The sequence below is a fragment of the Sorex araneus genome, chromosome 5 (assembly GCF_027595985.1).
Source record: "Sorex araneus isolate mSorAra2 chromosome 5, mSorAra2.pri, whole genome shotgun sequence".
Lineage (NCBI taxonomy): Eukaryota > Metazoa > Chordata > Mammalia > Eulipotyphla > Soricidae > Sorex > Sorex araneus.
The window spans coordinates 22,709,069-22,723,522 of NC_073306.1; the positions used below are offsets into that span (position 1 = coordinate 22,709,069).

At 42.5% G+C, this 14,454-nt stretch overlaps 1 protein-coding gene across 1 annotated transcript in view; it reads right to left on the bottom strand.

The window, feature by feature from the left end:
• SCP2 (sterol carrier protein 2) overlaps positions 1-14,454 on the bottom strand; it is a 75,247-nt gene that overhangs the window by 37,221 nt on the left and 23,572 nt on the right. The window contains exons 5-10 of the mRNA XM_055140055.1: positions 12,183-12,247; positions 9,535-9,661; positions 7,483-7,546; positions 3,920-4,006; positions 2,683-2,833; positions 681-828 (exon numbers count right to left, since the gene is read on the bottom strand). Of these exons, the coding sequence (XP_054996030.1) occupies positions 681-828; positions 2,683-2,833; positions 3,920-4,006; positions 7,483-7,546; positions 9,535-9,661; positions 12,183-12,247 (642 nt within the window). The remainder of the gene's footprint in view (positions 1-680; positions 829-2,682; positions 2,834-3,919; positions 4,007-7,482; positions 7,547-9,534; positions 9,662-12,182; positions 12,248-14,454) is intronic.

The window sequence follows — 14,454 nt, forward strand, 5'->3', positions numbered from 1 at the left end:
ATGCATGCTTTGCATGCAGGAGGCCTGGGTTCAATCCCTGGCACCACATGGTCCCCTAAGCAATATCAGAGACCACTTATGAGCACCAACAGCAGTAACCCTGAGCACTGTCGAGTGTGGGCCCTCCCCCCATACACACACACACACACAACTGACAAATCTCTAACTAGTTAGATGAATCAAGAAGGAAAGTTAGAACACAAATCACCAGGAACAAAAACGAGGTTGTCACTTCGTAAGTGCCCCCGATTATACTACAAATTATTTGTCACTCTTCTGAATGCGTGTAGGGATCTGGTGTTGACACTGAGCCTGGACAGTCTAAAAGTGCACCTCAAGAGAGTCCACATTTGGGCTGGAGTGATAGCACAGCGGGTAGGGCGTTTGCATTGCATGCGGCCGATCCAGGTTCGATTCCCAGCATCCCATATGATCCCCTGAGCTCTGCCAGGGGTGACTCCTGAGTGCAGAGCCAAGAGTAACCCCTGACCATCACTGGGTGGGATCCAAAAAGAAAAAAAAAAGAGAGTCCACATTTACTGTGCACGGGGTAACAGAACCAATGTAGAAATGTGTACAGAGCAACAGAACCAATTATTAAATTCTTTAATTTAATGGTAAAAATGGAATTTTCTCAGTAGGATTTTCCCAGTTGATCTGCATGTTATCAAAGACGTTACCTTCTGGACAGAGTCCCAGTGCTTCATAAGTTAAGAGTTCATTGGTGGAAAAGCAATCATGAAGTTCTATTACATCAATATCATTTGGCTTCAGGCCAGTTTTCTCATAACACCTTCTGGCAGCTTCTTTACTCATATCAAAGCCAACCTAAAATCAAACCAAATATATTAAGAGAATCAAACTGAGCCTTTTTCGGGGGAGGGGGCGGGTGTTAAGGGGAGGGAGAAAGGTGGCCTACTCCTGACTCTGCACCCGGTGATCCCCGGAGGGTCTTGGGGAACCATTCTTGGTGCTGGAGGTTGAGCCCATGCTGGCCACATCAAGGCTAGCACACTGCCTGCTATACTCTCTATCCAGGCCCCCCAAACTGGGAGTTTATATAAAGATTAATAGTTTAACCTTAACAGCTGAACACTGACCATATATACTAAAATTTCAGTTGATTAGATACTATACAGAAAATCTAAATAAGAGAATATCTAAGAATATCTAGAATAAAAGAATATCTAGTGCTATAAAATATTAACTTTACCACACCCAGCAGTATTCAGGGGCTATTCCCAGCTTATGTTTGGGGTCGCTCCTAGGGGTGCTAGGGGATCACACAGTGCAAGGGAGTGATGCTGGGCCTGGCCCCCCACATGCAAAGCAGGACCTCAGCCCGGAAGTATCTCTACAGCACCTGTACACAAAAGGACTTAATATTGCTACAGTCATATCTTGCAGAGTAGCAAAAATTCTATCAGACCACAATTTACTTGTAGTAAAAAGGCTGATGAGATTTATCAACAGAATACCATGACTGAGATAAATGGAAGAATAACAGAGAAATTTTTACATGAAAACAATCTTCATTTAGAAGACCAGGAAAGATTCAAACCATTGTCCTAAAAGAGAGATAGCACAGTGGGTAGGGCGCTTGCCTTGCACGTGGCAGACCCTGGTTCGATTCCTCTGTCCCTCTCAGAGAGCCCAGCAAGCTACAGAGAGTATCCCACCCACACAGTAGAGCACGGCAAGCTACCCGTGGTGTATTTGATATGCAAAAAAAAAGCCAGTAACAAGTTTCACAATGGAGGCGTTATTGGTGCTTGCTTGAGCAAATCGATGAGCAACGGGATGACAGTGCTACAGTGCTACTATCTTTTGGGTCTACATAACAATAAGCAAACTCATACTTACTCCAAGGACTAAAACTGCAATGTAATAGAAAATGTGTTGTAATTATAAATCTTGAATATTGCTCCCACCTCTGCCACACCCTAGCTTTGTGATCATAGGCTAGTTATAGGAACATTTTCAAATTCGCAGTATTACTGTTAAAGAATTTGTACATAGCAATTAGTTACATGATTTTGTTTTTACATATGTGTACATAAGTATGTAGGCATATATTTATGTAGGTAAGTTTCCAATTAACTCTAGGTTTGAATTTCCATCTGTTTTTACTCGTAGCTTCAACTGAAATTTTTGAAGTGCTAAAGGTCAAGAAAGTCCCCTGAAGTGAATCTGCTTTTCCTCTAACTCTGTAAAAAAATGTTCTAAGTATATTTTGTTAACTCAAATGAAAAAATGAATAGCACATATACGTAATCAGTTGAAAGTTATCATGTAATGATGCACGTCTCTATCGAAATAATATTCTCATTAGTTATTGTTCCATAACATAATCCTAAATAGTTCATACTATTAAATTCTCTAGATCAATTTATTGTTCAAGTAAATTACTTTCAGCCCTGCCAACAATATGACATCATCCTGTGGGGAAATAATGAGGCCATCTCTCGAGCAGTAGTATGGGGGCACCCAGGGGCAACATCGTGGGGACCAGCTGGGTCACTCCAACAGTGCTCGGGGGACCATGCAGCATCAGGACATGAACCCAGGGAGGGCCTCTGTCCACCAGGAATGAACTCCAGCCCACTGGGCTGGCTCCTCGGCCCCACCCGTCATTTTTAATAGGAATCCCTCCATTGATAAATAGAATAGATTCACACATACTACTTTAATGACGCTTTTGTCTTCAAATGAGCTTGGGAAATCAGTCACCATCTCCTGGGCCAAAATTTCCACGGCTCTGGATTGCAAATCATGTTTCTTTACGAATTCTTCACTGGCCAAAACTGCCGCTGCAGCACCGTCTGAAGTAGGACTAAAGGAGGTGAAAGGCATTTAGACCACATCCATCTGACTTCGAGGGTCTCTAAGACAGCTAGGAGTTTCTTTCCATACTGGCAGGTTTTCATTTTTTGGTACAGAGCCTTCTCCCCCGTCCCCTGACCCCCATGGTGCTGCGGTGGGTGGGGTGTTTACTCTTGCACGCCCAGTATATACTCCAGCTCTCATGCTGATTCTCGGGCCCTCAGAGCTCTTCCTTAGTCCCGGAACCCTTATGAAGTTTTATAGACCCCTGAGATCGCTTCAAAATAGTTTTTCCTTAGGGGCCACGGCAATAGTACAGCAAGTGGGGCATTTGTCTTGCATGCAACCCACCAGGGGTTTAATCCCCAGCATCCCATATGGTCCCCTGAGCACTGCCAGGAGTAATTCCTGAGTGCAGAGCCAGGAATAAACCCTGAGTATCGCCAGGTGTGGCCCCAAAACTAAAGACAAAACGAAACAAAAAAGCAAAATAGTTTTTTCTCAGAACAGTTGTGAAGGAAAGTGGCTGAGAAGCCTTTTGTGTGTTTAGATGGATTTTATAAATCCAGCTGGATCCTTACAACAGATACAAGACGACCACCCTTATTCACTGGCATTCAAACCAGCATCTATTTCAGAACACAGAAAGTCGTCAACTAGACACAGGACATGCTGTGTGGTATGAACAGAATCCTCCTCCCGGAAACAGAGACTGTCAAGCACTTCGCAAGATGCCGTCAGCATTATTGAAGTTAATCTCTTTTATTTTATGTTTACTCTTAGCTATAATGATAAGGTAACATTTCCTACAATAGATGCATACAGCAGGAAAAAAATAAAATTATTCAAAAGAAAAACCTTTGGATCCCACTGGCCTCCTAAGGAACATTTCAATAAACACAATGAAAACCACACCGGTGGAGGTCATGGGAAAAGGAAGTAAAACACACAGTTTTCTAAGAGAAGAGACAGAGTGTCTCTAGGAAGAGTAGGAAGAAAGATCATTTGCTCCAAGTAGGAGTCAGGAAAAGTATAGACAGATACAGATACACCCCAATACTCCACTCTATCGAGCAGTAATATAGATTATTCTTACCAACACTGTAGGACAGTCAAAAAATCATAAACTTTCGGAGATCCCATTATTTCATCTAAACTGTATTCCTTCTGGAACTGGGAATACCTAAATACAAAATGAGTAAATGTAAATACCCACTTCACAACCAACAGACACTTTTATAATCAGCTTCAAGCTTTGATAAATAAGCTCTTTGAATTTATTTAAAAAACAAAAAATCCTGTCTCCGAACAGGCAGACAGATAGTACAGAGGTCAGGCTGCTGGCCTTGCAAACAGCCGAGCCAGGTCCAGTCACGGGCACCACCAGCCCATGATCCCTGAGCACAGAGTCGGGAGTAAGCTCTGAGCACCCTGAGAACTGCTAGGTGTAGCCAAAAGCAATCAATTCATTTTTTTTTTTAATCCTAACCCCAAAACACCACATGTTGTATAAAAATTTTAAGGATTTAATATTTGACCTGGGTTCCTGGAACTTATGTAACTCTTAAAATTTCTGGGTAGTGAAGGGGAAAAACACTTAAAATTTTGAGTGATATTCGACATTTTTTAAGTTCCTGAGTGAAAATTTCTGTCTTTATTATGATAATAACTCACTGTGCACACATGTTAGCTAGTGTGGAGGTGTGATAGGCAGGCTAGTTACCAGAATGAGCAAGTATGTAACTACAGTGTTGGATTGGTGGGGGGGGGGAGGCAGGAGCACTCTTTGCATGGTGTTTGGGGAACCACACAATGCCAGAGATTGAATTCAGGCCTCCTGCATTTGCTCCAGCCCTTTGACCCACCTCCCCAAACAGGGCTGGGATTTTTCAGTGAGTCTGACACTGGGGAGAATCAGAGTGCTAGTAACTGAACTCCATCAGGCAGTCAATGATCCAATCGGGCATCCTGACTTAAGGAAGAGCCTCGATACAACTGGACCCTGAAGCCAACGGGTGGCCTTCCAACATGGTGAGTGCCTTGGAGAGGGCCTTGTCACCACGGCAGGGATGCGGCAGGGATGCACAGAGTCCACGGGGAAAGGGCAGGCAAGCAAGGGCCGTGGTCAGCTCCCTCCCACACCTGGCCCCATTTGTCTTTGTTTTTAGGTGGTTACATGATACAACCAGCTGTAATGAAAGCAATGAAGTTCCTAACTGTATGTGTGAGCCTGTGTTGAGAGGCGCATTCCTGGCCAGAGAGAGAGCACAGCAGGTGAAGCACTTACTTGGCTTGGTGTCCCCAGCACTGCCAGGAATTAAGCCCTGAGTATAGCCAGCTGTGGGACCCCAAAACAAGAAAACCAAACAAAAGGTGCCTTCTTCAAAACACATCTCTTTGCATCAATGTAAAGAACAAGCTTACTAGTACCCCCCTCTGACTCCTCCAGTATCATCCTGGGGTTTCAGAAATTGCTGTGGCAAAAATAGCAACAGACAGCCGCAGGGGAGTTCTATAGGCAAACTTGAAACGGTATGAAGATGAAGCTTGTTCAACTGTTTAGAAATAAAGAAATTTAGCTCTATGTACCATGGTTTGTACCATGGTTTGTATCGAGGTTTGCTCTACATACCACAGAGAGCAAAATGTTTCTGGGGCTGGAGCAACAGCACAGTAGGGAAAGCACCTGCCTTGTATACGACTGGCCAAGTTTGATCCCCGGCCCCATAATATCCCAGAGCCCCTCCGAGAGTGATCCCTGAGTGCAGAACCAGGAGTGAGCCCTCAACATCACCAGGCATGGCCCAAAACCAAAAAAAAAAGGGGGGGGAGGCAGGGGGTGAGGCTTAATGGTTCAAAAACAATGCAGTAAGCAGCCGTTACATCCAACATCTAAATGCACCACAGAGTGAAGTTGACCCTTCCCACCAGACTATAATCTAGTGAGGAAGAGAACTAGGGATCTGATCCGAGTGACACTGAGCAAATGGCCAAATTTCCTGTGTGCTTCCTTTACCTCATCTATAAAATGAGAACATCAATATCAAATGCAGAGGGTCTTTCTGAGGACTACATAAAAGTACCACGCGCCATGTCAAAGAGCTGGCATTTAATAAAACTGATTATGTTTCTTTTGCATGGATTCTAGCCATCTGGCATTGGTTTTCAGTTCACAAGGTATTTCTCAGCAAATGAGGAAGTACATGCTTTGAGTTAGGCATTACCCAGCACTGGGGAGGGTCCAAGAATGATCTGTGACACATGTTATCATTGTAGTTCAAATCATCTATCTTAGGGTTGATTAGTCTATCAGAGTAAGATTTAATGACATCATTGAAAGTACATTACTAAATAGTACAAATAATTTGACTGCAGCAGGCTTTCTCCCAACTTCTAATATAATTTCAATGACTACTAATACACATTTGATAAATATTTTACTTGATCAAAAAGAACTGAGAAAAACGTTAGGGATGAATTAAAATGCTACTTATTTCCAACTAAATTACATTAAATGTCATTTATTAGAATTGCAATAAATCACCAATTACATCTTTTTTTTTTTTTTTTGCTTTTTGGGTCACACCCAGCAATGCTCAGGGGTTACTCCTGGCTTTGCACTCAGGAATTACTCCTGGCGGTGCTTGGGGGACCATATGGGATGCCAGGGATCGAACCCGGGTTGGCGCGTGCAAGGCAAACGCCCTACCCACTGTGCTATCGCTCCGGCCCCAACCAATTACATCTTTTTGGAAGGGAGGGAAGTCACACAAGGCAGTACTTGGAGGGCTGGCAATGCTTGGCTGGATAGTAGTCAAGGGCCACCAAGAGGCACCAAGGCCATACAATTGTGCCGGAAGTGGATGGGGACATAGGTGCCAGAAATCAAAACACAGTCTTACATGCAAGGCCTGTTCTCTACCATTTCAGCCAAAATCCTCATTCACTGTATCTTTTAATACAAATAACTGATTTGTCTTTTTGTTGTTTTTCGTTTGGTTTGTTGGTGTGTTTTTTTTTTTTTTAGCTGAATCTGCTGGCAGTGCTCAGGCTTACCCTGCACTCTAGGAGTCACTCTGCTCAGGGGACGATGAGGTGCCAGGACTGAACCCAGGTCAGCCAAGTGCAAGGCAAGCACCTATCCTGCACTACCTTTCAGGCCCCTGATACTATTTCTTGAAAGAGCCATTAAATTGAAATACTAGTCTAGATATAAACAGCTTGAGAACCAAAACTGCGAAGTCTTCCAAAGTTTACTCAGGTCCAAGTCTTTCTTTTGGTTTTCTCTCTTTTGGATGATGCAGGGGATTGAACCCAGGTGTGTTCATTCACAAGCCTGCTTATTTTATTTTTGTCATTTGTATGTTCTGTGGGGCCTCCCAATTGTACTCATGGGAGCTGGGGCTACCTGCATTACCTGCGTGAGCATCAGCCCAGCTGTGTGTGCCGGACAGGTCCATGCTCAGGCCGGCGCTGCAATGCTGCTGGGGGCCTCCAGGGCTACAGGCAGAGATGCCCAAGGGCTCACGCGAGGCCACAGATCAAACTCATTCTATATAATATCTCTGGGGTCTTACATTTGATTTTCAAGTACAGAGTCACACATCACATGGCAGAAGCAGCCAGGTTTTCATGATTTCGTGTCTTTGAAATACTTACGGGTTATTAGTAGAATGTTTATGATTTTTCCATCCAATTTTTGCAAAATGTTCAATTTTTGTTCCTATAGAGAAAGGAAATATTTATTAGTGGGTGGTTTTCTGCCGTTTACTAACTAATGTGGTGCCAGTGCTCACTGGCCTGCTCTGCATTTGGCACGGCATGGACATCAGCGCTGAAAACGTCAACACTGATTCTTCACACAAATATTTCTTTATAACTACACTAAATCGATTCATAAGCATCTGATTTCAGTTCAAGAAAGAAATTAAAACATAAAATAAACGGGTGAGTTTTATGGCAAGTGAATTACATTTCCATAAAGTTACCATTAAAAAGAAAATAGAGGGGCTGGAGCGATAGCACAGCGGGTAGGGCGTTTGCCTTGCACGTGGCTGACCTGGGTTCTATTCCCAGCATCCCATATGGTCCTCCGAGCACCGCCAGGAGTGATTCCTGAGTGCATGAGCCAGGAATAACCCCTGTGCATCACCAAGTGTGACCCAAAAAGAAAAAAATAAGAAAGAAAATAGATAAATTACATTCCTAACACAAATGAATAATTTTAAAAAGAAAAAAATCGGGTCAGGATGAAAGCTCAGAGAGCAGGTTTGAGCCTTCATCCCTTACAGTCCCTGTCCTCCAAGCATTGCCTGGAATGGTCCTCAAACTGAAAATCTGATAATAATACCAATGAAACCCCTCCCATAAAGACATACAAAGATAAAAGCAGAAATTAAGGGGTAGAGGAGAAGGTGGCATGTGGCTGGGCAGTAGACGCCGACTCTGCCAGCTTGTCCCGGCTCTGGTCCTGCTCCACAGCACCAAGGGCACCCCCAGGACCTGGGGAGGCCCCCCAGAGTGTGATCCCAGCACCACACCAGGTGTGTGACCCCCAAGTATCATAAAACAATGCTATTTGGGGTGGCCCCCTCTGCCCCCCGTACACACACCTTGTCACCACTACTCCATTCTAAGGCAGGACCATTGTTGGCCACCAGCGAAAAAAAACAAGGATGTTCACTTACAAAATAAAAATAATCAACTATGAAATGTAAGCATCATCACACACTACACCATGACAGATGATGGTGGAACTGTGACAGTTTCATAGACTAAGAATAAAGTTTCTACAAAAACCTATTATCTAGAGGGAGCTTTCAGTCTTCATCTCTAATTCAAACCTGGTAAATCTGTTTTTCTACAGCCCATGGTGGAGACAAGTACTCCTCTTTTGATTTCTTGTTTTAGAGCACTTCAGGTATTGTCCCAGGGGTGAGTCAGCAGCAGAGCACTTATCAAGGATGAATGAGGCCCTGGGTTCAATGTCCACCACTATCCCCCACCCTCAAAAGCATTTAGATACTTCCCAGGTGATGACCTACATATATTTTATTTATGTATGAATTTATGACTAAATTCTACACAACTTTTTTTTTCAGGGGGGTTGATAAAACCACACATTTATTTAACAAATTCTTTTTTTTTTTAGGGGGGGGTCACACCCAGCAATGCTCAGGGGTTACTCCTGGCTCTGCACTCAGGAATTACTCCTGGCGGGATATGAGATGCTGGGAATCGAAGCTGGGCCGGCCGCATGCAAGGCAAACGCCCTTACCCACTGTGCTATTGCTCCAGCCCCCTAACAAATTCTTTTGAGGACTGGAGAAATAATACAGTGGGCAAGGTGTTTTTCTTGCATGCAGCCTACCTGGGTTCAATTCCCAGTACCCATACATGGTCTCCTGCCAGGAATAATCCCTGAGCACCACTGGGTATAGACAAAAGACAAACAAGTTTTAAACCTTAGGTACTAAGGAATCAAAAATTAGAAGGACAGGAGTCTTGTTCCTAGAGCTTATATTTTATTTATTTTGTTTTGGGGACCACATCCGGTAGTACTCTGCACTCTAGGATCACTCCTGACAGGGCTCTGGGGAACGTATGTGTCCACACAACTTTTTCCAACTTAACTCAAAAACCATTTTGCATCCTCTATATCTTGGCATATGTACAGAGCTGTTGAAACGCCTTCCCAGGTCATTAACATACCATATTTGTTTATGTGTTCTATCCCGGCATTCCCAAACATCTGAGGAGCCATTGGTTTGTCAGAGATTCCACATTCATTAGCCATGGCCTCAAGATGTTTATCCAGTGGATTAGTTCTATCTAAAAACTGAAAGAAAGGAAAAAGCAAAATTTCATACTTGACAAGATTAATGTCTCAACTATTACAATGCTACTAAGAAATGTGCTTGGTCTAAATGTATAGTGACAGAAATATGGACAATGATCCAAATCAGTCAGAAAATACTTTGCTGGGGAACATGGGGAAAATAATCCAGGAAACAAAAAAGGAAATAAAGGCCCGAGGTGATATTACAGTGGGTAGGGACCATACGGTGGTAAAAATTCAGGTTTCCTAGAATTTGATCGTAAGCCTACCAGAGGGAGAGCTTATGGTTTATTACTTATCAATGAAAGTTTTGGGGTTATTTGTCTTCCTTTTCCCCCCTGTTCTGCTCAATGCCAAGGCAAGTCTTCCCATAATCCAGGCTTGTAGAGAGAAGGAAGTTGAACCTTGGGTTCATTGTTGGCCACAGGATTCCCCTCCAGGGGCCTAGGTTAATGCAGGGGAGGGGTGCCTAATAAACTTTTGATCTGGGGCAGGCTTATTCTTGGACTACTTTCTTTTTCATTGGGGAACGGGTAGGCTAAATGAAAAGGAATCTCTTAGTTTTCTGAGTAGCCAAGACCTTCTTGACAAAAGCCGCTTCAAATGTCGATCTCCATTCTCTGAAATTTACCTAAATACCTCTCTCTCATTAGTTCTTTGAAGCTTTCGGGATATTATGTGTATAGTCTATTTAAACATATTCTTATTTGACATATTTTATAAACATAATATTGAATAGACTATACACATAATATATCTGGAATATATAACTATAAACATAATATAGTTAGACTATGTTTATAGTCTATTCAAATATACTATTGGTCAGTAGGAAAACTGGTTCAAACAACCTGGTCTGCCATTACCAAAATCAAAGTTCCATACTCCATTACTGCTCTTTATTTTGTTGAATGAATGTGTGATTTTTAAAAAATGAATGAATGGGTGACTTTTAAATTACATAGAGAAACTAACCTTAACTTCAACCATCTACCCTCTCAGAATATGTTATGTCATTCACAGAATAAATAGCTGACTAAACTATCTTTATAATTCCCTGCTATTTGAAAATACCAGGATATGTATTACATATACAACCTCATCTTTAAGCTTTTGGATTAGATCAGCTCATTAAAAAAGTGTGCTAACTGGCTGAATTCTACAAGAAGAAAACATCCAACCCCATTAGAAAATGGGGCGATGAAATGAACAGAAACTTTCTCAAGAAAGAAATACGAATGGCAAAAAGGGACATGAAAAACCACTCTTCATCATTAATCATCAGGGAGATGCAGATCAAAACAACTATGAGATATCACCTCACACCACAGAGACTGGCACACATCCAAAAGAACAAAAGCAATCGGTGTTGGCGTGGATGTGGGAAGAAAGGGACCTTCCTTCACTGCTGGTAGAAATGCCGACTGCTCAGCCCTTTTGGAAAACAATAGGGTTGCTTCTCAAAAAATTAGAAATTGAGCAACCACTTGACCCAGCAATACCACTTCTGGGAATAAATCCCAAAGAGGCGAAAAAGGATAGCCAAAATGACATCTACACCTGTATGTTCATTTTAACACTGTTTACAATAGCCAGAATCTGGAAAACATCCAAGTGCCCAAGAACAGATGACTTGTTAAAAAAATTTTGGTACATCTACACAATGGAATACTATGTAGCAGTTAGAAAAGTCATGAAGTCATGAAATTTGCATACAAGTGAATCAACATGGAAAGTATTATGCTAAGTGAAATGAGTCAGAAAGAGAGGGACAGACAGAAATATTGCACTCATCTGTGGAATATAAAACAGAATGGGAGACTAACATCCAAGAATAGTCGAGATAAGTACCAGGAGGATTGCTCCATGGCTTGGAAGCCGACCGCACATGCTGGGGGAAAAGGCAGCTCAGACAGAGACTAACAAGTAAAGAGTGTTTGGAGGGGCTGGAGCAATAGCACAGCGGGTAGGGTGTTTGCCTTGCACGTGGCCGACCTGGATTCGATTCTCAGCATCCCATATGGTTCCCTGAGCACCGCCAGGAGTAATTCCTGAGTGCATGAGCCAGGAGTAACCCCTGTGCATCTACAGATGTGACCCAAAAACCCAAAAAAAGAGTGTTTAGAGGACCCGCTCGGGATGGGAGATGAGGCTGAAAGTAGACCATAGACCGAACACGATGGCCACTCAATTCCTCTATTGCAAACCACAACATCCAAAAGGAGAGAGATACTGGGATGGGCTGGGGGTGGTGGGAGGGATACTGGGATCATCGGTGGTGGAGAATGGGCACTGGTGGAGGGATGGGTACTCGATCATTGTATAACTGAAACACAAGCACGAAAGTTTGTAAGTCTACAGCTGTACCACATGGTATTTCACTAATAAAAAAATTTAAATAAATAAATAAATAAAGTGTGGCAAATGACATTCTGTGTTGTTTATCAGAACTCATGTAAGATAGTCCGATGGGCAAAATCTTCTCATAGCGCTCAAACAGTAACTCCAAGGTAACACTCACTCCTGTTCTGAGGGATCCTTTACTCATCTTCTCAAATCCAAGAGCCAGGACACAATTGGCTACACCTTTAAAGACAATGCAATTAAATTGAGAAGTCACATTTAAAGGCATTCAACAAAATCCCATTAAACACCTCAACTTAAAAAAATTATGTAAATTTATGTATGATAGGAAAACACATAATAAACCAACAAATATTTTAGTAGGTGAGAAATTAGAGAAAATCCTTATATGTTTCTAAGTAAGGGGAAATATCAAGAAAGTGTTTATTTCTTACTTTGAGCCTCAATGTTTTTTTTTTAAAAAAAACTTCTGATTAATATGGAGATAGTTGAATGAAGAACAAATATAAAAAGACATTTTGGGGGAGGCTGGAGATGTAGACCAGGGTTGAGCACTTGCCCTGAGTCTCATAAACCCCAGTTGGAATCTGAGGCACCATATAGAATCCCTGGTGTACCACCGAGGGTCCCTCCTGAGAACAGGGCCAGGATTAGCCCCTAAGCACTGCCAGGTATGGCCCAAAAAGAAAAACAAAGAAACAGAAAGTAAAAGTTTGGGCCAGCGAGATTGTATAGGAAATAAAGTGCTTGCCTTGCATCTCGTAGATTTGAATCCCTGGGACCCCGCCGAGAGCTCTAGGGATCACTCCCCAGAAAAGGGCCAGGAATAGCCCCTGAGGAGAATCTCACACCCTAAGCTACGAAAATGGCCCAAAATAAACAAAAAAGTTAAAGTCTAACTGGAGAGCAAACAAGAGAAAATTGCCCCCCTCCGCCAAAACTTTTTAAGTAAAAGTCGGAGCCAGAGAAAGAGCTCAATGAACTGAGCACACATTTCGCATGCAGGAGACCCAGGTTCTATCTAGGGTAACAGGGTCCCCCAAATTTGCTGGGACTAACACCAGAATAGAGTCAGAATCAGCCAGGCTCTTTAGGCTGCATACCCCCTCCACCTCTCAAAAAAGCAAAAGAACACAGCAAGTGGGCTGGAGAGACAGTTCAAAGGGCTGAGCACCCGCTCTGAGGCGGAATCCCAAACAGAACCAGGAGAAACCCCTAAATCCAGAGGTCAGAACAGTCCCTTCTGAGTAGTGCCAGGCAGGGAACCCCAAAATAAATTTTAAAAAAGAACAAGGTTAAAAATAAAAAGGTATGAGCATTATCAACTATTAAGACACTATAAAGTTCCAACATTCAAAATGTTGGGGTCCGAGCAATAGTACAACAGACAGAGCTCATGCCTCGCATGGGGCAGACCTGGGTTCAATCCCCAGCGCCACATATGGCCCTCCAAGCACAGCCAGGAGTGATCCCCGAGCACAGAGCCAGGAGGAAGCCCTGAGCACTGCCTGATGTGGCAATAATAATAATAACTGTCGCTGTCACTGTCATTGTCATCCCCATTGCTCATCAATTTGCCCGAGCGGGATATGCCAAAAACAGTAACAAGTCTCACACTGGAGACGTTACTGGTGCCCGCTTGAGCAAAAATAATGATAATAATAATAATATTTTTAAATGAACAGTAATCAACAGTCAACATAAGGCCTGATTATTACTATAAGGTCTAGATTCTTTGAAGTTGTAGAACATAATACATACCTAAGAGAGTTAAAACACATATCAACAACAAAATATACAATAATATTTATGTCCATATTATTAAAAACAGAGTAACAGAGGGAGATAGTGTTTGGGTTAGGGCAAGTGCCTGGCATGCAGCAGGCCCAAGTTTGATCCCTGGCGCCACATAAGGTCCCCAGCCCTCAGCACACAGCAGAGCCAGGAGTGAGCCCTAAGTACTGCTGAATGTGACCCCAAAAAACAGCAGCTGTCTAATATTTACCAACTGATAAATATATTTTTAAAGACTGCAAAGCTTATAATAGAATACTGATACATGCTACAATATGGACAAACTGTGAAAATATTCTGCTAAGTATAAGAAGCCACAAAAAAGACATATTATACCACTCTATTATATTATATAATGTCCAGAATGGGTAAACCCATAGATACAGAAAGCAGGTTACTGGCTGTCAGAGGCTAAGCAGAAAGAGAATGAGGAATGGTTGTTAATGGGTACAGGGTTTTTGGGAGTGATGAGTGTTTTAAAATTAATGGAAATAACTGCATGAATGCCAAGGATATTTAAAACAAACTAAATTATACTTTTCTTTTTATTTGTGCAGTGCCAAGGATCAAACCCAAGGGGCTTCATATATATGAGGCCTGTGCTATGCTGCTGAGCTATGTCCCTTGCCAGTTCA